Raw genomic sequence first — 22,865 nt, 5'->3', positions numbered from 1 at the left:
CTCACCTTGAGTCTGAGGCTAGAATTATCCCAACTTATTTATTTATTATCCCAGGCTGGCTGCATTTGTGCATATCAGTGACAGTTATGCTTTCCTCCCCATGAAACTGCCAATTCTTCAAGACTAGGAGACCAAGACCCCCATTTTCTAATATATATTTGGCAGCTAGAGTGTTCCAATCAATGTATGATTCTTGCAATTCCACCGCCATGGGGTTTTGGATACAATAGATGGTTAGTTTGAGCATCATAATTCTTAGTCCCATAAGTTCATTGTTGAGTGTGTTACCATCCAAAATCTTAGAGGACCATAGCTCTTTGTTTTTTCAGGGGGAGCGATTGCCCCCCCCCCAATTCCTGATACACACCGAATCTTGACTTTAAGAGTGAGATTATCCTAGATTTAGACCCAAGTTTTGCTACTGATCAACTATATGCCTTTGGGAAAGTTAACCTCTCTGACTCCATTTCCTCAGTTGCAAAATTCACATTCTACTAGTTGCAAGATTATTGTTAAGTATCAAATGTTGCCTGGCATGGTGCCTGGCATGCAGGAAGTTACAAAAATGATATCCACTTACTCTATGATTTCCTCCCATATAGACCTTTTTAGCTATTGCAGTTCAATTTGCCAACATATAGTATAACACCCAGTGCTCATCCCGTCAAGTGCCCCCTCAGTGCCTGTCACCCAGTCACCCCATCCGCCACCCACCTCCCCTTCCACTACCCCATGTTCATTTCCCAGAGTTAGGAGTCTCTCATGTTCTATCACCCTCACTGATATTTCCCACTCATTTTCTCTCGTTTCCCCTATAATCCCTTTTACTATTTTTTATATTCCCTGTATGAGTAAAACCATATAATGATTGTCCTTCTCCAACTGACTGACTTCACTCAGCATAATACCCTCCAGTTCCATCCACGGTGGGTATTCGTCTTTTCTAATGGCTGAGTAATACTTGTATATATAGACCACATCTTCTTTTTTTAAGATTTTATTTATTTATTCATGAGAGACACAGAGAGGGGGAGGCAGAGACACAGGCAGAGGGAGAAGCAGGCTCCATGCAGGAAGCCGGATGTGGAACTCGATCCCAGGACTCCAGGATCATGTCCTGAGCTGAAGGCAGACAGACCCTTAACCGCTGAGCCACCCAGGCATCCCTATATATACCACATCTTCTTTATCCATTCATCTTTTGATGCACACTGAGGCTCCTTCCACAGTTTGGCTATTGTGGACATTGCTGCTATAAACACTGGGGTGCAGGTGTCCTGCTGTTTCACTGCATCTGTATCTTTGGGGCAAATCCCCAGCAGTGCAATTGCTGGGTCTTAGGGCAGGTCTATTTTTAACTCTTTGAGGAACCTCCACTCAGTTTTCCACAGTGGCTGCACCAGTTCACATTTCCACCAACAGTGTAAGAAGGTTCCCCTTTCTCCACATCCTCTCCAACATTTGTTTTGTTTCCTGTCTTGTTAATTTTCCCATTCTCACTGGTGTGAGGTGGCATCTCATTGTGGTTTTGATTTGTATTTCCCTGATAGCAAGTGATGCAGAGCACTTTCTCATGTGCTTATTGGCCATGTGTATGTCGCCTTTGGTGAAATTTCTGTTCATGTCTTTTGCCCATTTCATGATTGGATTGTTTGTTTCTTGGTTGTTGGGTTTATAGATCTTGGATACTAGCCCTTTATCTGATATGTCATTTGCAAATATCTTCTCCCATTCTGTAGGTGGTCTTTTAGTTTTGCTGACTGTTTCTTTTGCTGTGCAGAAACTTTTAATCTTGATTAAGTCCCAACAGTTCATTTTTCCTTTTTAAAACAGGGAGGGTAAGTGTGTTAATGTTTTTTGGGGGGCACAATTGAAGAAGTGTATCTTTAAAGAGGGAGCTCACCAGCCTTCAACCAGGGCCTAGACTACCTCAAAGGGAGTGAGAGATGTCATAAATGTGCAAGCCCAGATTTTGTTTCTGCATAAAATATTGATATTTTGTTCACCATGAATTTTTTAATTCTGTATTGATTCCAACTTTTATTTATTTATTTTTGATTCCAACTTTTAAAAATACTACTTTAGGTATTATTTATCTTGATAACCTACGTCTTTGGCACCCCTTTCCATTTTGTGCCCAAGGCAATGAAGGCTTGGCTCATTTGGCCCCAGTCCTGCCCTGCCTACAGCACTTGGCGCTAGTCACACCACGATCTAGGTCCTAGATGAGCGCGCAGACAGAAAAGCCTGGAGAAAAGACTTGGGAGCTGCGGGTGACTGCGCGGGGTGGGGGGGACTTGCGAAGCCCTGGAACGCACACCCGGGCCAGGCGAGGAGCCGGAGTGGACTACAACTCCCAGAAGGCCAGGCGGCGCGGCGCCCTCCCCGGATTGGCTGCGCGGGCCCCGCCCCCGCCCCGCCCCGCCCCGCCCCGCCCCGCCCCCGCCGCGAGGACCCGGGGCGGCGAGCCCAGGGCTAGTGCGCTCCCGAAGCCCTGGCAGCCGGGTGCAATCTCGCCCGGCCAGCAGGCTTCATGGCGGCGAGGCCGGTGTCCCGGATGCTGCAGCGGGTGCTGAGGTCCAGCGTCCGGAGGTGCAGCTCGGGCGCTCCAGTGACGCAGCACCGCCCGGGGGAGCCCTCCCGAACTGCTGCGGAGGTGAGCCCGCCCACATCCATGCACACCTTCCCGGGGAAGGAGCGGCCCGGCCAGCTGTCCCTCACGCCTGGAAGCACCCAGGCCGGGCCGCCGCCGCCGCCTCGGGGAGGGACCCCTCCGCCCTTCCCCTGTGGGTCGGGAGAGCAGTGGAGGGATGCTCCCCAGGCTGCCCGGTCTCACCTGATACCCCAAGCGGCGGGCGCTCCTTGGGGTGCTGCATAACCAGCCACCTCCCTGCCCAGCCCCATGCTACGCCTTCCACGCACGCCTGGGTGACCGCCAGGGACAGGGCAGCAGGCAGGGAGGACTCTGGTCCAGAGTTGACTGTGCCCTTCTCAGCCCCGTCTCACTCACCCTCTGTTTGGTACATTTACCTCCCTCCCCCCCCCCCCCCTCGCTCCAGTGGACGGGTCTGTGTGTGATCAGGTGTTCTTGTGACATCCTGGTCAAAAATGTCACCTTGGTGCCACCGGTAGGCAGTGGTCACGTCTGTAGTTATAGGGCTCTGTGACTTCTTCACTGACTTTTAGTTTCATCTTCCTGTCCCTTCGGAGGGCTCAGCCTCATTCCCCAGCAGAAGGGAGCAGGAGCTCCTTTCAGGCTAGGAATCCTATTGTTCCTTAAGGTTTGGGATAGGCCCCGTCAGTCCTTGACAGCACTGGCAGAGTGACTCATATCATCACAAGTTTTAAGTTTGGTGTTCTTTTGCCCATGTGGTCAGGGAATAACTTTGGGAGAAGTGTTTCTTTTTCATTTGGTGAAACCTCTTTTCTAGACTCATCTGGTCATTTCCCCACCTCCCCACCCCCCATTTCTTAGCACAAAGCTTCATGCCCTGGGAATCATCAGATCATGCCCTCCCTCTGCCCTCCAGCACCACCGCCACTATTGCTCAATGGCAGGGAGGGCCTTAGCCTGACTTGCTTTGCCCGGGTCTGATCCCCTCTGGAATCTTCAGATAATCAGGCCTCATTGCTGGGAAGTTTTTCAGTATCCTTGAACTCCAAACTTCACTGGGGGGAACAATAAGACAGCAAGGATTGCCGAGAGAGCTTTAAAGAATTCAGGAGAAGGGGAGTTCCTTCTCCCTGCTGTCCCTAATTTCCTTTGTGCCTTTCAGGAGAGGGCCTGGGCTAAGTGACTTCATACTTGGTCTCTTTTAGTCCTCACGGGAAACCCCGTAAGGTCAGGAATTTGTATTTTTAGGTGAGGGGGCTCAACCCAAGTGAACTTCCCTGGAGGATAGGTTGAGCAGCTTCTACAGAGCTGAAAAGAAGGGAGCAGGAACTCACTCAGACTCTAGCACCTGTACTCCTGCTTTGTCCTTGTGGGGAGAGTAGGGTGAGAGGCTGTCCCACACTTTCCTTTACCCTGTAAAGAGGGGTGTAATGAGCAGGTAAGAACACAGACTCTGGAGCAAAATGTGAGCTTTGGAAGCCCAGCTCTGGAAGCCCCTACCTTTTAGTAGGTATGTGAACCTCAGCATGTCCCTATGCCTCCTAGTGCCTCAGTCTTCTCATCTGTAAAATGGGAGTAAGTATCTACTTCATGGGGGTGGTTATAGAGATTACAAGAGTTAGTATATGCTTAAGATATGTACTTAGAACAAAGGCTGACGGCACATGTAAGTGCTGCATTAGGTACATGTTTGTTGTAATTGTTGTCAGCCTTGCCACCATTGGCACATGCTGTGTCCCTTTAGTCCCCATGCACTGGACACAGGGTAGCCATTCTGTCAACTATTTGGTCATAGTCTTTCTATGCTGGACATTCCCCACTAGGGTTATCCTCAGCAGGGATGTTTCCTGCCCCTCAAGTGCTGAGTGCTCCCTTACCTTTCTAGACATTTCTGCATGGTGCTTAACATGGTGCTCTGCAAGGAGTGGAGTCAGCAGATATTTTTGGTTGTTTGAAAGTCAACTAGTGAGGGGGGGCACATGGAATAGAATATTAGACAGGGAGCCCCAGGTTTTCACCCTCACTCTGTCTCCAATTTCACTTTGCTCCTGGGCTGTCACTTCTCTTCTCCTCATGTCTTTAAAACCAGAGGGTTGGGCGAGCCCATCTTTACACCACGAGTGGGAGTGGAAGGCACAGAATGTCTTTAAGAAAACCTCCAAGGCGAGGCAAGTCGGGAGATCTATATGGTCAGCCTATTCACAGAACTTTCCAGTTGGCAATAGTAGTAGTAGGGCATGGGGAATCCTGTCCCCGCTTCCCTTCCTGCGGGCACTTTTCTCTACACCTTGGGGGGTGCTTAGAGAGACTGAGGGAAAAGCCACTGAGTGTTACCTGTTTGTGTGCCAGGATGTGGGTGTGAGAGAGATGTACAAGTGTGGAATGGGAGCTGGTGGTGAGGACAGTGGAAAGTGGGCCTTGGGCTTGGTCTGTGTAGCTTCTACAGGTATAAGGGGAGGTGGTGGAGTGTGGGTTAAGTGGGGAGGTGGGTAGGGGAGACACATCTACCTGCTATCCAGATTGGGGGTGGCCCACACAACCTCTGCAGGGCTTACTGTAGCTCAGCATGACACCTGTGTTCTTCCCAGGCTCCACGCAGGCTTTGTTGGGACCACAGGGGCTAGCCTCCAGTCCTAGGCCTGCTGCCTTAGGGCAGGGCAGGGGCAAGGGATCTCCCTAGGCAGACTTTTTGCAGGGCAAAGCCACCTGGTGTTCAGAGGGTCAAAATGAATAACTATTGGCAAGGGGGTGTTATGCAGAAAGGAAGTGGGTGTAAGAGAAGGTAGGAGGGGACAGCAGGTCCCAGCCTAGGGTAATGATGCACGAAGGAAAAGAGGAACTTTCAGGGGGTTATCTTGAGTTCCAATCTTTCCTTCAAAATCCTCGCTCTGGTGAAGTGCAACTGTCCGTGCCAGGAGCCATACGTGTAAAGACCCCACACTTAGAGAAGGTTGGAGGGAGAGAAAGGATCCAGACCTTGGGCAGTGTGCTTTGCCGTGTCTTCTTGTTTAATAGAGATTAATTTTGAGGCACCTCTGGTATATGTCACCCCAAATAGCAAGGATCCCAAATCAGAGCCAGTGATATTGGAGTTTGGAATGTGTTCTTCTTCTCCTGAATAACTCTGTTTATTATACTCTAGAGCTACTTGGGGGCTGGCCTTTATCCTTCCAGTGCCCAAAGTTAGTGACTACTTTGTGGGTGGCATTCCTCCCTTAACTAATTCCTTGGCACTCCCCTTCCCCACCCCATTGTACCCCAATCTCCCCTGGGCAGGTAGACAAGATACATCCAGTAGCAGATGGCAGGCTGCCTAGTGCCTGGTCATCTGCACTTGTGTCCATGGTCCTGGAGGAGTTCAGACACCACTTGCCCTGCTTTGGGAGCTGTGATAGCAAGTCTGAAACCCCAGCCTTGGCCTGCCTGCCATCAAGTAGACCTGGGCCTTGTGAGACTGACTGGGGGACCTGGCAAGAGCGGGAAAACCAGCTACTGCACACACAGTGCTCCTCGAATATGTGTCTAATAAATCAATATAGTAAGTAGAAGTTATATTCAGAAAAGGGTAACGATCATTTATTGAATACCTGCTATGTGCCAGGAACTCCTTCAGCCTAGTTAGGTAGGATTATTCTCCACCCTTTATGGATGAAGAAACGAAGGCTTAAAAAATTGGGGTGATTTGCTCTACAGCTAGTTAGTAATAAACCCGGGTTTGTAATTCAGGTTTACTGACTCCTAGAGCCTGTGCTCTGAACTGCAACAATTACCCCCAGATTAAAATAGCTCCTGATCCTGGTGTTGCTGGGCCAGTGGTTTTCAGCCAAGCCACAAAGTGAAGAACTGAGACAACAACAACCAAAAAAGCCAGGGCCCCATCCTGGGGCAATTGAGTCAGAATCTTTGGAGTGGGGCTCGGGCAGCAGCGCTTCTTGGATGCACTGCTGGTAGTTTTGATGTGCAAACAGCTGAGAGCCACTGTATTAGGTGAGACCAGCCTGGAGATGAATGATGACCCCAGTGTGACTGGCTTTGCACACACCACTTTTCTCTTCTGATGAAGGACCAGCCTCTTCGTTCATTGATCCAGTGACACACCATGTAGATGTCAGGATACTGAAGCAGGCAGAGGGCTTCCCACACCAGGGCAACAGCCGGTCCAGGCTGGGCTCTGTGGATATAAGCAGCTAAGGGCTTTCTGCTGCTTCTGACATGTCCCAGCCCTTCCTGGGTGAAGGACATCGCTGTCTACTCTGCCCGGTAATGCCTTCTGGGTCCAGGGCTCCTCTGGCACTGCTATTTTTTCCTCCAGGTATTCTAAAGGAAAGGGAAAGATGGAAGAATGAAAGTAGGACATGCAGTGTTGGAGGAGAGAAGAGGCAGAGATGAAACTTGTGAATGTCACAGTGATGAGTTTGTGAGGCTGGCTGGGTGAGAGACTGTGTGTGTGTGTGTGTGTGTGTGTGTGTGGTTGCTTCTGGCAGTACAGAGTGGGAATGAATCTAGATAAAGTCACTCTAGGTCTCAGCAGTAAAATCCAGCCTGCCCCTCCGAGGGCCACAGCAGAGTGCCTGATTCCATTTCCTGTGCCCTATTGCTCCGCTGGCTCCCTTGTTTCTGCCAAGTCATGCTCCCTGGTCCTCTCACTTGCTCCCAGTTGGTGCCCTTTGACTCCTCCCTCACCCAGCCACCAACCTCCAGTATTAGGAAGGGCCACTAGTGAGAGGGTGCGGCCTGGGGCCACTAATGCATTTCTAAATCCTAAGACTTTGATGAGGAATTGGGTGCAACTCGGCCAGAAATGCAGACTTCCAGGGATCTGATCTTTTGGACTGTGGTCTTGACTCTGTAGTATCCCCTGCCTGACCCCCAAGGCTACTGGTGGAAAGGCAGTGGAGTGAGGAGGGAGGTGGGACTGTTAGGATTCTAGTAGGCAGCAGTTCAGAGAAGCGAGCGCTGCTTGCTTGTCATGGGACTTGGAGGACACTGGTCTTGGGGTGAGCAGAGTGAGGTCACTTTTAGGCACCCAGGAAAATCTTGGAAGCACCCCCACATACTTTCACTCCTGTCTCTTCTATCTCCTGAGTCCGTGGTCATTGACCCTGGCTGTACTTTAGAATCCACTAGAGAGACTAGAAACGCAAGTGCTCAGAGATCCAAATTCGGTTGCTCTCGAGGGAAGTTTTTCCTGAAGCTGCCAGGTGCAGCCAGTGCTGAGAAGGTCATTGAAGTAATGTTCCTTCCAGGTGCAGTTACCCTGGGCCTCCAGGGGGCCTGAGGCCTTCTGCTCTCTTAGGTTACAAGATCATGATAACCCTGAGTGCTGACCTTCTAGCTTCCTGACCCCCTTCCCTTCTCTTACCCAAGCCCATCGCTAGGTCCTTATTTTATAACTGGGAAAACAGGCCTGGAGAAGTGAGGGTGCTTTCTCAAGGTGTTGGGACACACCTGGCCCAGAAACCAGTCCAGAGCCCCTGGCCACAGACCCCATGAACAATCTCATGATCAACTTCATGATTCCTTTGTGATAAAGATTCTAAGAAAGGAAATCTCCCCACCCTATGCTCCATCCCACGTACCTTCTTGGACTCACCCTTTGCAATTGGAGGAATATAGAGCTTGGACTCAGAAGACCTGGATTTGAAGCTTGGTTTGGCCTGTGGGGTTCTTGAACCCCATCCAAGCTTCAGTTACAGTAATCCCTTATGGGGTAGGTGTGGGAATTGAACAGAGAGCATTCTTTGGAAGCTTAAAGATGTTTTGTAAATGTTCCTTCCATGGAGCAACTATGTCATCAGCGTCCATTGTGACAGGAAGTTGGACTAGATCAGACTTGGGAAAACACTGAGGTTGGCTGCCTTCTGTCTCTCCCCAGGAGGAGTTTGGGCCTTGCAGGGAGCCTCCAGCAATCTCCTCCCTCTTAGGCTTTAGACAGTGGGTGTGTATAATCCTTCCTTCCAGCAATGGGTGGGGTGAAAGATGAAGACCAATCTCTGTATGGGTTTAGTGGGTGATCCTGCGGGCCTCCTCATACTACCTTCCTAGAGGCTGCTGGCCTCATTCCTTCTGCAAGGCTGTCCCTGCCTCAGAAGACTTCCACATGAGGGGAGCCTTCCCCGTGAGTGTACCCTCCCTCCCCCAGCTGGGTGTAGTCCTCAGCTGTTCCCAGTGGCTTAGCTTATTAGGTCTTCCTGGGCAGTGCTGAGGCCCTAGGGAGCCCAGCTGACCACAAGAGTAGGTATGTGGAGGCAGCTGATAGGACACTCACCCCGCAGAGTTAGTGAGTCTGCTTTGAGCTGCTTCCGTCTCCCATTGCAAAGGTAGGGAATGTGAGGTCTGGGTTGGAGAAGTGGCTCACTGTGTCCCAGGTGGCCACCATCAGTGACCGTCTTCCCCTCTCCTCTGTTCTGGACACACTTGCCAGTTGGCATAGTGGCCAGGTGCTGAGTGGCACATTCTCTCCCACTGACCCATCCAAGAAATACTGGAAATGTTTGCTCCTGGACAGCCTTCCTTTGAAGGAGGAGGGTGGGCAGTAGGATGGTGACAGGGAGAGAAAGGGGGCTGGGCGGGGCAGCTTTGTCCCCATAGGGGTCCTGCCCCCTTGGGGCTCCCTGTGGGCAAGGTCCTTCCCTGTGGGAGAATCCCTGTTCCCCCAGGACTGTAGAGCCCACATGGATGTCCAAGATGACGCCAGGGGAGGGGATGTCCTATGGGAGGGGACTTATGTCCCTGGGGTGGGCTCTCCATGCCCCTCTCCCCCCAGCCCAGGCACAGAGGCCCACGTTTCCTCTGCCCCACGTTGCAGGAGCTGTCCAGGCGGAGACAGTTCCTGAGGGAGCACGCGGTCCCCTTCTCTGCCTTCCTCACTGACAGCTTCGGCCGGCAACACAGCTACCTGCGAATCTCCCTCACCGAGAAGTGCAATCTCAGATGTGAGTCACCTTCCTGGGCCCCTGTCCCCGCTGCTGAGGCAGCCTCTGAAATCTCCCTGCGCCCAGGAATCCTCCTGAACCCACCCCATTCCTCTTACCAGCAGTGTCTCTGCCCTCCCTTCTTCCCTGCTTGCCAGCTGGGGTTGCTGATCCTGGATCGGCAACTGAATCTTTACGATCCTGGGAGCTGAGTTCTGCTCAGAACTAGTTTTGAGAACAGCATTATAATCGAGATTGGACCTAAATCTCACGATTCAGGGCTCTTTCTCCCTCTGTCCTGTTTCACATGATTCCCAGAGTTCAGGACGTGGCCAGGGGCTGGTTTGGGGGTGCTGGACACTGTAAACATATGAGGTACACAGCGGTGCCCATGGCCGGCACTGCCACTATGAAGACATCCCAGTCCTGTGACAGAAGTTGCCTGGGGCCAGGCTAGTACACAGCATATTCGTTTCATAATCATTTATGGAGTGTGCCAGAGGTGTAGCCACTGCTGGAGGGAATTTCAAAGTTTGTCTCTTTCCCTCTCTCCTGCTTTCCATGGTAGTGCCCAATAAGAAATATATTTACTTCATGGCCCAATAAATACACGTGTATATAGTAAATGTTTAATCAAACAGTGCTTGCAGCATGCAGTTCTGATGTTCTGATATTCTTTACCTGTTCTATTCTATCTTAAAAGACCAATCCTGGATCCTTCACTAATTTTGACTAAATGGCTCCATACCAGATCTTGACCCAGTCCTTGATAAAACTCCCATAGGAGCTGATGGTAGGGGATGGTACCCCCCACCCTCCAGGCTCCCCTCATTTGACCCATTCTGCTACCTCACCCTGAACAAGTAGTTCCTCAGTTTTCCAACCTGCGAAATGGGACTGATAACCTGAAATGGATAGGCTGGACATGAGAGCTCTTGTCACTACAGAGATAACGATTTGCCAAACCAGATGAAATGAGAGGTGGCCAGTGCCAGAAGGAAAGGGCCCAGGGCCTAGGCCTGCCAGACAGATCCTGCCTAGCTAGCTGCCCCACGTGCTGAGGGAATCAGCCTCTTGGCATCCCCCACCCACGTAAGGCTGCCTCTGCTCTCCCCCTGTTCCATCCTCTTTATCTTTATTTGTTTTAAGATTTTATTTATTTATTCATGAAAGAGACAGAGAGAGAGAGAGGCAGAGACACAGGCAGAGGGAGAAGCAGGCTCTATGCAAGGAGCCTGATGTGGGACTCGATCCGGGGACTCCAGGATCATGCCCTGGGCCGAAGGCAGCTGCTAAACCGCTGAGCCACCCAGAGATTCCCAAATCCACCCTCTTTAACCCGTTCCCTTGGCCTCCTCTCTGAGGGAAGGGGCAGTGTTGGCAGGTCATAGATGACAAAGGTGGGGCCCCGAGAGAGTCACTAGGGTTTGTGCCAGCTCAGATTTGGCGAGGCCATTCCTCATCATCCAGGTGGGGTTCAAGAGAGACTTCTGGCCTGGTGGAGGAATGGGGGTCTGTTGGCCCCATGGGCCCAAGTGCTGTGGTCGTGGCCTACCTCTGCATCCCCTCCCTTCCCCTCAGGTCAGTACTGCATGCCTGAGGAGGGTGTCCCACTGACCCCCAAGGCCGACCTGCTGACCACAGAGGAGATCCTGACACTTGCACGGCTCTTTGTGAAGGAAGGTGTAGACAAGATCCGGCTCACAGGGGGAGAGCCGCTCATCCGGCCAGACGTGGTGGACATTGTGGGTGAGTTTGACAAAAGCTGTGGCCACTTCTACTAACTCCTGCTGCATCCAGCTGGACTGCAGTATTCATATCGGCAGCTGACATCCATTCAGAACATAATGCTCACTTAGCCCTACCAGCCTCTGAGACAGCTACCATTATTATTCCTATCTTGTTAGGACATGAGGCTCAGAAGTTCAGTAACTTACTCAAAGTTGCAAAGCTGCTAAATGCAAGCCAGTGGGTTGCTGGGCTAAAGCCTCACCAGGGCCTTCAGGTTTATGTGGTCTGACTCTTGCTGACCTCTGAGACCTCTTGCCTGTCCCTCTGAATCCATCCCACCCCTCCACACACACCACCAGGCCTTTGGACTTGCTCTTCCCTTTGCTGGGAACACAGTGCACACTGCTGGCCTTGTTTGGGACTCTGCACACATGTCATCTCCCTGGGGAGGCCTCCTTGCCCACTCTCTCCAAAGTACATCCCCACGTACACACCTCAACTACTCTCTGCCCCAGAAGTTGGCAAGCAAGAGCCCACAGGCCTAATCTGGGTCACCACCTGTTTTTGTATGACCCGTAGGCTAAGAACGGTTTTTATATTGCTAAGCAGTTAAAAGAAAAAAATCAAAAGAAAATAGCATTTTGTGACACATGAAATCATAAATTCATTGTTAATAAAGTTTTATTGGAACATAGCTGCAAATCCGCTCATTTACATATTTCCCAGGGCTGCTTGCAGAGTTGAATAGTTGCTACAAAGACCATGTGGCCGGCAAAGCCAAAAATTGTTACTATCTGGCCTTTTGTAGAAAAAAATATGGCAACCCCCACTTACTCTATCTCCTTCTCCTACCTTATTTTTTCTTCATAGCATTTGTCTCATCAGAGGTTATGTTACTTGGTTGTATGTTTATATTTCCTTTGTATTGTCTCCTCCCATTAACTGGCGTGAAAGCTCTTGGAGCTGAGGCCACTTTGGTTCCCAGCTGTGTTCCCAGCATGTAGGCACATGCCTGACGCGTAGCTGGCGCTCGGTGATACTTGTTGGTTTGCAGTATGATCTCTGAGGTAGGACATTCCTGCACGTGAATGTCGGCTGTGCCTCTTACTAGCAGCAACCTTTGGGCAACCTTTTTTTTTTTTTTCTTTAAGATCTTTATTTCAGAGTGAGCGAGTGAGAGAGTGTGAGCATGAGCACAGGCAGGGCTGGTGGGGAGGGGCAGAAGCAGAGGGAGAAGCAGATTCTATCCCAGGACCCTGAGATAAAGACCTGGGTCACCCAGGCCCCCCCTGGGCAACTTTTACATTCATTCTAAGCCTCCAGTCAGAGATGAAGTGGACCTCCCACAGGAAATGAGCAGGAAACGCCCAGCACATGGGGAAACTCTGTAAGGGCTCAGCGTTGCTTCTAAGCCCCAAGGTCAGGCAGAGAAAGATCTTTGCTTCTATAGCTATAGATGATGAAATCAGAGGAAAATAAGGCTCTGTGTTCTTAGTTCTGAACCCCACCCCTGCTGCTCTGGTGGGCTCTCCCAGGCCTCTGTTTTGATTCAGTGAATGTTCTCTGGAGGCTCCTTATGTGTCTGATCCTGTGCTGGGGGGCACAAAGGTGAATGAGCTGCAGGCCTTGGCATTGAGGATCCACAGCCCATTGGTAGAAGCAGCTGCCAGAGCCAGCTGTCTGCTAAGAACCATGGAAGCCCAGAGGAGGTGCCCCTGACAGTCTTTTCTTTCCTCCTTCCACAAGGCCAGCTGACTCCAGCCACCACTGGTCACGTGACCTGGGATCCTGCCCTCATTCCTGTGCTGGAGGAACTGGCCTAGGGTTGCTCACCGCCTGTTCCAGGTGGCTCTTCAGAGCTGAAACCAGACTGGGTTCCAGGAAAGAGCTGAACCTGCTGAGCCTGGCTGACTGCCAGGCCCAGCCCCCTCATTCAGGCCATATCATCTGCCCTCTGGCATGGGTTCCATCTTCAACCTCTGTGCTCTGTGCAGGGTCTGTGGGGGAGCAGAGGGATGGGGATCACCACTAGTCTAAGAGGGATGACTGAGAACAGTCATAAGGACACTGGTTTTTCCATGGAAACCAGGAAAGTTGACAGCCCTGTTCCCACTCTGCCACTGCCCAGCCCTGTGAACTTGGGCAGACTCATTCCCCACTCTGAGCCTCAGTATCCTCGTCTGTGCACTGGCCACTTCACAGGCCTTCCCTGCTATGATGGCCCATGGCTCTTGGTCCTAGCCAATAGCATGGGGTGAACAAGGGTTGGTCAGCACATAGATGTTAGATAGGACAAGGCCCCGACTGCAGTGACCTGCTCAGGAGGATTTACCTCCCACCCCCAAGGGTGTGGGTTGACTAAGAAAGACAGCTGTGCCCTTCCCCCCAGTGCTCCAAAAGAATGACAGCTGCTAGGCTGTGGGTTGCTGTGGTGCTGCGCTTGCTAACACCTTGGCATCTCTCAGCCAAGCTCCTTTGATCTTCCCCAGAGGCAGTGCCTCAGAGCAAAGCTGCCCAGAAGGGCACAGCAGATGGGTACTCGTGGAGGAGCGGGGCTGAGGGGAGGTGTGGTGAGGGCTTAGCGGTCAGAGCTGGATTGCTCACCAACACTTGTCCCCACCCCCCAGGTGCGAATATGGAGGGACCCCACCCAGAGGTGCAGAGTGAAGGGATCCCAGGTTTGTCCGAGCCTGCTGTCCTGATCACTTCAGACCCCGCCCGATGCACAGGCAGTCTTGGGCCTGATGCTGCAGAGCTCCCCGCTGGAAGCCCACGCAGCCCGCTCTGGCTCCCTGTCTGTAATTACTGTGATCCCCCTGTGCCAACCCAGACTCCGAAGCGCTTCTCCCACCTGGCTTGGCATGGGAACAAGCTCCCCCACCCCTTCTTTTTCAGCTAAGCCGTCTGAAGCAGGACTGCCCAACAGAACTTTTCCGGCTGGTGGAAATGTTCTCTATCTGTGTTGTGTGATGCGCTAGTGAGGACTCACGCATAGCCCTGGGGACTTGGCATGTGGCTGGTGTAACCCAGGCACTGAACTGGTAACTTTATTACATCGTAATTAATTGAAGTAGCCCCACATGACCAACGGTTGTCATGGCCGATGGTGAAGGTTTGAGCTGTTTGTATTTATCATTCCCTATCTCATTTTTAAAAAATGAAAGACAGCATTTTGGAACTTTATGAGGATCATGCTGTGTGTCTTTCAGGGCTTGCTCTTTTGACGCAATGGAAATTTGTACACGTCATTCCGAGTTGCAACCCGTTCCTTTTCTCTGCTGTCCCATTCTGTATATGTAGCACACTCTATCATGTTAGTGAGCGAGCGTTTGGGCTGCTTCCAGTGTTTGGATGTTATAAACAGTGCTACTTGGAACATTTTTATTTTCGTTCATGTGTCCTAGAGTGCCCTTCCTGTAGGAGTGGAATTGCTGCCTGGTATAATAGGTGAATGTTTAACTTTGGAAAACAATTTGGTGTTATCTACGGAGCCCTGTGCCACTTTCCTCTGAGCCACATCCTCCTCGGTGCTCAGTATTCTTATTCTGGATTTTTGCCAGCTGAACGAGGATGAAATGGTATTCTGTTTGGTCTTTATTTGTATTTCCCTATTTGGGAATGAGGTCAAGCATCTCTCAACATGTTTATCAGCCCAAAATATCTTTTTTTTTTCCTCCTGTGTCATACCACCTCATGTCTTTTGCCCCCATTTCTATTCTTTCTGTTTTGTTCTTTCAGATTGGTTTGGAAACAGTTCTTTACTTATGTTGCAAATGTCTTTTCCCAGTTTGAAAAAAATGAGTGACACTGTGTATAACAATTCTTTTGATCAGTAGCAGTTCTTAAATGGATCAGTTTTATCCTTTATGGTCAGTGCTTTTTATGTCTTTCTACTGAAACACCTCACCCAAGGTCAGAACAACTCCCTCTGTTTCCGCTAAAACAGTTAAAATTTTGCCTTTTGCATTTAAGTCCTGAGTGCATCTGTAGCTGATTTTGGGGAATCCAGTTTCATTTTTTCCCCATGTGATAGTCATTTTCTCTAGTTCCTCCTTTTGGAAGCCTCTGCTTCCTCTATAAATCTACCATGTGTGCATTTATGTGATGGGTGCTGTTCTATCTCAATAGGTTAGCTTGTCTATCTCAATGCCAATATCATACAGCCTTAATCACTGTAGCATCACGGTAAGGCCACTATCTGGTTGAGCAAGTTCTTTATATTCTTGAGCAGTGCTTTAGCTATGCTTTGTCCGTGGAAATTTTAGTACTTGGCAAGTTCCATGAAAAATTTTGTTGGGATTTGTGTGTGTGTGTGTGTGTGTGTGTGTGTTAAAATACATGCAACATAAAATTTACCATCTTAACCATTTTTTCTTTTCTTTTTTTTTTAGAGAGTGTGTGTGCACATGCATGCATGAGCAGTCAGGGAGGGGTAGAGGGAAAGGGAGAGAGAGAATCTTAAGCAGGCTCCACACTCAGTATGGAGCCCATTGTGGGGCTGACTCTCACAACCTGAGTCAAAATCAAGAGTCAGATGCTTAACTGACTGAGCCATTCAGGTTCCCCCATCTTAACCAGTTTTTTTTTTAAGATTTTATTTATTTACTCATGAGAGACACACAGAGAGAGGTAGAGACATAGGCAGAGGACTGTGTCCCAGGACTCAATCCCAGGACCCCAGGATCATGACTTGAGCCAAAGGCAGATGCTCAACTACTGAGCTACCCAAGTGCCCCCATCTTAACCATTTTTAATTAAACAGTTCAGTAGTATTAAGTACATTCACACTGTTGTGCACCATCCCCACCATCCACATCCATAACTCCTTTCATCTTGTGAATCTGAAACTCTGTACCCACTAAAAAATAACTCCTTATTCTCTACTCTCCTCAGCCCTTGGCAACCACCATTATACTTTGTCGTTATGATTTGGGTTACCTAAGAATTTCATAGAAGTGGAATCATGGAATATTTGTCTTTGTGGGTCTGGCTTACTTCATTTAGTATAATGTCCTGAAGGTTCATCCATATTATAGCGTATTGCAATATTTCTTTTTTTTTAAGATTCTATTTCTTTATTCATGAGAGATACAGAGAGAGAGAGAGAGAGAGAGAGAGAGAGAGGCAGAGACACACAGGCAGAGGGAGAAGTAGGCTCCATGCAGGGAGCCCGATGTGGGACTTGATCCCAGGACTCCAGGATCACAATCTGGGCCAAAGGCAGGTGCTAAACCACTGAGCCACCCATGCATCCCGCAACATTTCTTTTTAAAGCTGAATAATATTTATGTCTATATCATGTGTTGGTAATCTATTTATTGGTCAGCTTGGATTGCTTCTCCCATAATGCTGCTGTGAACATTGGTGTAAAAATATCTCTTTGAAACCCTGATTTCAAAGAGATCGTGGAAGTGGCATTGCTGGGTCATATGGTATTTCTGTTTCTAATTTTTTGGGGGGGACCCCTATACTGTTTTCCACAGCAACTGCACGAGTTTACATTCCCACCAGCAGTGCAGAGGGCTCTACTTTCTCCACATCCTCATCAGCACTGGTTGTTTCTGGGTTTTTTGTTTTTTTGATAGTAGCCAACCTAGTGGGTGTGGGGTGGTATCTCACTGTAATTTCAATTTGCACTAATGATTAGTGATGTTGAGCATCTTTTCATGTGCTTATTGGCCATTCATAGATCTTCTCTGGAGAAAGATCTATTCAGATTCTTTACCTGCTTTTAAATTAAGTTGTTTTGTTGTTGCTGCTAAATTTGAGGAATTCTCTAATATTCTTGATATTAACCCTTTATCAGATACATGATTTATAGGTATTTTCTCCCATTCTGTGGCTGTTCTGTTGAAAGTGTCTTTTGATGCACAAAAATTTTAAATACTGCTGAAGTCCAATTTGTCTATTTTTCTTTTGTTGCCTGTGCCTTTGGTGTCCTATCCAAGAAACCAATGCCAAATCCAATGTCATATAGCTTTTGTGCTAGGATTTCTTCCAAGAGTTTTATTGTTTTAGGGCTTATATTTTGGTCACTGAGCCATTTCAAGTTAATTTTTGAATATGATGTTTGGTAAAGGTCCAACTTCATTCTTTGGCATGTAAATACCCAATTTTCCTAACACTGTTTGCTTTCAAACGCACTGAATAGTCTAGACACCCTTAAAATCATTTGACCATACATGCAAGGGTTTATTTCTGGACTCTATTCCATTGGTGTATATGTTTATGCCAATACCACCCTGTTTTGATTACTATAGCTTCATAATAGGTTTTGAAACCAGGAAGTGGGAGTCTTCCATTTGTTCTTCCTTTTCAAGATTGTTTTGGCTATTTGGGCTTCCTTGAGATTCCATGTGAATTTTAGGGTGGGTTTTTCTATTTCAACAAAAAATGTCATTGGATTTTGCTAGAAGTTGCATTGAATCCGTAGATTTCTTGAGGTAGTATTGTTATGTTAACAATATTAAGTCTTCCAATCATGATGCATGTCCATTTATCTTTCATTTATTTTGGCAATGCTTTATAGTTGTCATAGTACAAGGCTTTTCCCTCCTTGGTTAATTCCTAAATCTTTTATTTTTATGTTATAAATGGAGTTGTTTTCTTTTAAGAGGGTTCATAGTTTGTATATCTGTTAGTATTTTAATGTCATTAAATCTATATATCAAATTGGGGAGAATTGACCTCTGTTTTGTTCATACTCCCACCTTCCCACAGCCATCTCCTTCCTTTGCCCTTCTCTTTGCTCTAGGTGGCTGACCCCTAAGGTTACCCAGGGTCTCTTTGCGTGTTGGTTTTCTGATGCATTTGGGTTTCTTCATTGGGTTTTTGACAGTAGCTGAATTCCCTCCAAGACTAAAACTCCCACAGAGCATCCTTACCTCCATGGTGACTTAGTTGGAGAGGAAATTAAGTTAGGAGTCCATGTGCTTTTGGCCCTAGGCATGGCAATGGATCCCCAGTGTTACTAGTCTGAGTGTTGTACTAATTGTTAGGGCCCTTAATTCTGCCTATACCTTGGCAAGTAGTCATTCATTAAAGTCTTCCTTTTAACGATTTGGGATTAATTCTGTTTTATGCTAGCGTCCTGATGGAGAGTATAAAACTTTTAAAATTACATTGTTTAATTGTTTTTGGTATATTATAGCATCGATAGAAGAATATGTCTGTTTAGATTCTTTGAAATTTTCTGTACTAGCAACCATATCATCAGCAACTAAGGGAATTTTTTTTCCTTTCTTATCTATTGATTTTAATTTCCTTTTCTTGTCCTATTGCAATATCTAAGATCTCAATATAATCTTGAATAGTAATAGTAATAGGAGAATGCTCCTAATGTTTCCCCGTTTAGAATGGTATTTCATATTTTTTTTCACAAATAATCAAGCAATGAAGGTCCCTTTCTATCTTGAGTTTTTTAAGTTATATACTTTCTTTATATTTGTTAGGATGATCTATGATTTTTTTTTCTATATGCTATTATTCTGAATGACTTTATGGCTTTTCTTTTTTTTTTTATTCATGATAGTCACAGAGAGAGAGAGAGAGAGAGAGAGAGAAAGAAAGAGAGAGAGAGAGAGAGAGAGAGAGAGGCAGAGACACAGGCAGAGGGAGAAGCAGGCTCCATGCACCGGGAGCCCAAGGTGGGATTCGATCCCAGGTCTCCAGGATCGCACCCTGGGCCAAAGGCAGGCGCCAAACCGCTGAGCCACCCAGGGATCCCTATGGCTTTTCTTATAGTACTCCTGTAGTACACTCAACCTAGTCATGGTAAACTGTGCTTTTATCTACTATTAGTTTCAGTTTATTGATATTTTAAGTTTTTGTATTTACATCTGTGAGTACAATGGGCATGTATTTTGCCTTCCTCATGCCTGCCTTGACTGATTATGATGTTAATTTTCAACAAATGAGTTGGGTAGTGTATTAGTACACTCGGGCTGCTCTAACAAAATATCATAGGTTAGGTAGCTTATAAACAACAAACATTTATTTCTCACAGTTCTGGAGGTTGGAAATCCAAGATGAAGGTGCCAGCATGGTCAGATGAGGGCTTTCTTCTGGCTCACAGACTTCTCATTGTATGGTCACATGGCAGAGGGAGGTCTGTGGAATCACTTTTATCAGAGCACTAATCCCTCATCCTTAAGACCTAATCACCTCCCAAAGGCTCCTTCTTCTAACATCATCACATTGAGCATTAGGATTCAACATGTGAATTTGAATGAGAGAGGGCACAAACATACAATCATAGCACATAATATTGCCTCTTATTCTTTCATCTGTAAGAGTTTGTATTAATCTGTAATAATCACTTATTTTTTCTCACTTGTAAACTTGTACCTCGTGTATTCTTTGCAGGGAGTTTTTAACTGATGCTTCAATATCTCTATTTTTTTTAATTTTTTTTTATTTATTTATGATAGTCACACACACAGAGAGAGAGAGAGAGAGAGAGGCAGAGACATAGGCAGAGGGAGAAGCAGGCTCCATGCACCGGGAGCCCGACGTGGGATTCGATCCCGGGTCTCCAGGATCGCGCCCTGGGCCAAAGGCAGGTGCCAAACCGCTGCGCCAACCCAGGGATCCCTTCAATTCCTTTAATAGTTATTGTACTATTCAAAATCTTGACTTCTTTTAGAGTGAGTTTTGGTAGGTTTTTTTTTAAGACATTTGTCATTATTTCTTATTTAAATTTATTGGTGTAAATTGTTGATAGCATTTTCTTATTTTTTAATCTGTTTTACTTGCAGTTTTGGTTTTTTTAATCTCACTATGATTTATTTGTACCTTATCTCTTTTTTGTATCTTGATAAATCTTGCCAGAGGTTTGTCTATTGCGCTAATATTCAACAAACCAACTTTTGGATTTGTTGAATCTTACTGTATATTTCTATTCTGTTTTATTACTTCTGCTTCCATCTTGCTGTAGCCTATTTCTTTCATAACATTTAGCTATAAGTATTTAATTTTTATTTGATTTGTGCTTTGATCTATGAAATATTTATGTCTCATTTTTAATTTCTGAATATAAGGATTTTTCATTTATATTTTATTAAATTATAATTTAATTATGTAGTGGTCAGAGAATCTTCTCTATATGATAATTATTCTTTAAAATTTATTGAGGTTTTCTTTATGATTTAATATATTGTCAGTTTTTATAAATGTTCTATGTGTGCTTGCAGAGAATGGTTATTTAATTATTGGATGGAGACATCTGTATTTGTTCATTGGCTCCAGCTTGTTAATTTTATTGTTCAGATCTTTGGTTATCTCTATTTGCTGGCTTTCTATCTGTTTGGCCTGCCAATAATAAATAAGTAGGTAGATTTGTTAATTTCTCCCAGAGGTCCTATTTCTTTTTATTTTATATATAGTGGAAGTGATTTTATTAGGTTCATATGTGATGAGAATTGTTATGTCTTCTTCATAAATTGAATTTTTTATCACTATGTAATGGCTTTCTTTATAATGATACTTTGGGTCTCTAAGGTTTATGTATTTTACTTTACTAAAGTTATATTAACTTGCTTTTGGCTTTAGTAAGACCATTGTGTCTGGTTTTACCTTTTTACTTTAAACCTTTTTATGTTCTTATTATGCTTCAGATATGTCTGTTATTACAGCACATAGCTGTTACCTGTGTCTCTTTTACCAAATTTGACAATCTCTGACCTAACTATTGTGTTGATCCCTGGTACCTTTATGGAAACTATTGAAATATTTGGACTTATTCCTATAGTCTTTTATCTGTCATACTTCTTCTATATTTCTTTTTCCTCTCTTTTGGCTTTTAAATAAATGATCTCTCTTTTCCTTGACAAGACAAGAACTTTAGTGCACTCTCAGGCCCCTTGATCTTTGTTCCTCTTACCCCCACCTGTATTGTTAATATTTTCTAGAATTTTATCTCTGGGTTATTAGGACTAGTCTGCCCCTCTGTGTGTGTATCTCTCTCTTTTTAATTTTTTTTTTAAAAAATATTGCATTTATTTGAGAGAAAGAGAGAGAGAGAGAGAGAGCGAGCATGCACACACAAGTGGGAGGAGTAGAGGGAGAGGGACAAGCAGACTCCAGACTGAGTGAGGCACCCTGTGCAAAGCTTGATACCCTTCTACTTATGACCTACAATTTTTAATTATATTGTGACTTCTTATTCCCTTCCTCTTTTTTCTTTTTTTCAAAGATTTTATTTATTTTATTTGACAGAGAGAGAGAGAGAGAGAGAGAGAGAGAGAGCAGGGCTAGGGGCACAGGGAGAGGGAGAGAATCCCAAGCAGGCTTCATGCTGAACACAGAGCCAGACTTGGGATTCAGTCTCACGACCCTGAGATCATGACCTGAACTGAAACCAAGAGTCAAATGCTTAACCCGCTGAGCTACTTAAGTGCCCCTCTCTTCTTCCTCTTCCTGGGAGAGCCCTAAATCTTAGCTTCTACTTCACCATGTTATTATAGATCTTATTTCTTCTGTTCTTTATTTCACAATTATGCCTTTATCTACTATTTATTTCCCCTTGTTATTTTTTTTAAGATTTTATTTATTCATGACAGACACAGAGAGATAGGCAGAGACACAGGCAGAGGAAGAAGCAGGATCCATGCAGGGAGCACAATGCAGAACTTGATCCCAGAACCCCAGGACCACAGCCTGAGCCAAAGGCAGACACTCAAAAACTGAGCCACCCAGGTGTCCCTCCCCTCATTCTTTTTTATGATGAAATTTTTTTCATGTTGCTAGCCTTTGTTATTTCTTTTGCTGTATTTACTTTTGTTCTGTTTTAATAATTCTATATATTTTATAGATTTTGGGTTAAGGAGGGCAGGGAGCATTAGTTGTTCTTCTCAAAGGTCTCCTTAGTTTAGCTGGTACATTTTTTCCCCTGAGGATATTAGCTATTCTGTATGGCACTGTTTAATGGAAAAAGCTTTAAGGCCAGATCTTAATCTCTGATGGGCCTATGGGGCTGAAGAACGGAGAATATCACAGCTATTACTCATGTTTGTAGTCTCCCTACCAAACAACTGGGCTTGCCATGTATGACTGCATAAGTCATACACTGCACGACTCCAGGAAGCACTGCTATTCATTTACATTATGATGAGAATGGCACCTCCTACCGTTACATAATATTATGTAATATTATGTAATATGGCAACCCTACAGGTCTTCGCCTTCAGACCATCAGAGAGAAGCAGATTTGGCTTCAAGGAGGTAGTACCCTTGATTTTAGTCTACCAGTTCTGGGGCTTTGGTGGGGGGTGAACGAGGAATGAATGCCTAAGGATGTTGTCTTCAACTCCTCTTCCAGAAGGACTCTGGCAGATTCCTTGAGTTTACCTCCGGTGGATTCCCCAGCTGAGTGCTCTGGGGTGCTTGACACCGATTTCTTCAGGGAAGGGACAAACAATGATTGTTCTGAGGCATCAGTGGGTGAAGGCAGGAGCTTGAACTGCCTTATTTTCCTTGAACTGTTTACCTTCTTTGCCAGTTGCCTTCAACTCCAGGCTACAAACGCCCTCCCCACAGCAGTTCAAAAGCACTGTCCTCCCGGTGTTCCTCGAGATTTTCATTTTTTACAGTTCCAAGATTCTATGTTT

At 46.5% G+C, this 22,865-nt stretch overlaps 1 protein-coding gene across 6 annotated transcripts in view; it reads left to right on the top strand.

Annotated features, from left to right (window-relative positions):
• Window positions 1-2,466: 2,466 nt before the first annotated feature.
• Window positions 2,467-22,865, top strand: part of MOCS1 (molybdenum cofactor synthesis 1) — a 35,018-nt gene continuing 14,619 nt past the window's right edge. For 4 of the 6 annotated variants that reach the window (XM_055329776.1, XM_055329775.1, XM_055329780.1 and 1 more), the window contains exons 1-3: window positions 2,467-2,656; window positions 9,423-9,549; window positions 11,110-11,277. In XM_055329776.1, coding sequence (XP_055185751.1) covers window positions 2,534-2,656; window positions 9,423-9,549; window positions 11,110-11,277 — 418 coding nt within the window. In that variant the 5' untranslated portion in view covers window positions 2,467-2,533. Of the gene's footprint in view, window positions 2,657-8,674; window positions 8,733-9,422; window positions 9,550-11,109; window positions 11,278-22,865 lie in introns of those variants that run through there. The other 2 variants (XM_055329777.1, XM_055329778.1) reach the window with 2 other exon arrangements.

Source organism: Nyctereutes procyonoides, unplaced genomic scaffold (assembly GCF_905146905.1).
Source record: "Nyctereutes procyonoides isolate TBG_1078 unplaced genomic scaffold, NYPRO_anot_genome, whole genome shotgun sequence".
NCBI classification, from domain to species: domain Eukaryota; kingdom Metazoa; phylum Chordata; class Mammalia; order Carnivora; family Canidae; genus Nyctereutes; species Nyctereutes procyonoides.
The sequence above is the reverse complement of the archived record's forward strand: the minus strand, read 5'-3'. Positions and strand labels throughout refer to the sequence as shown.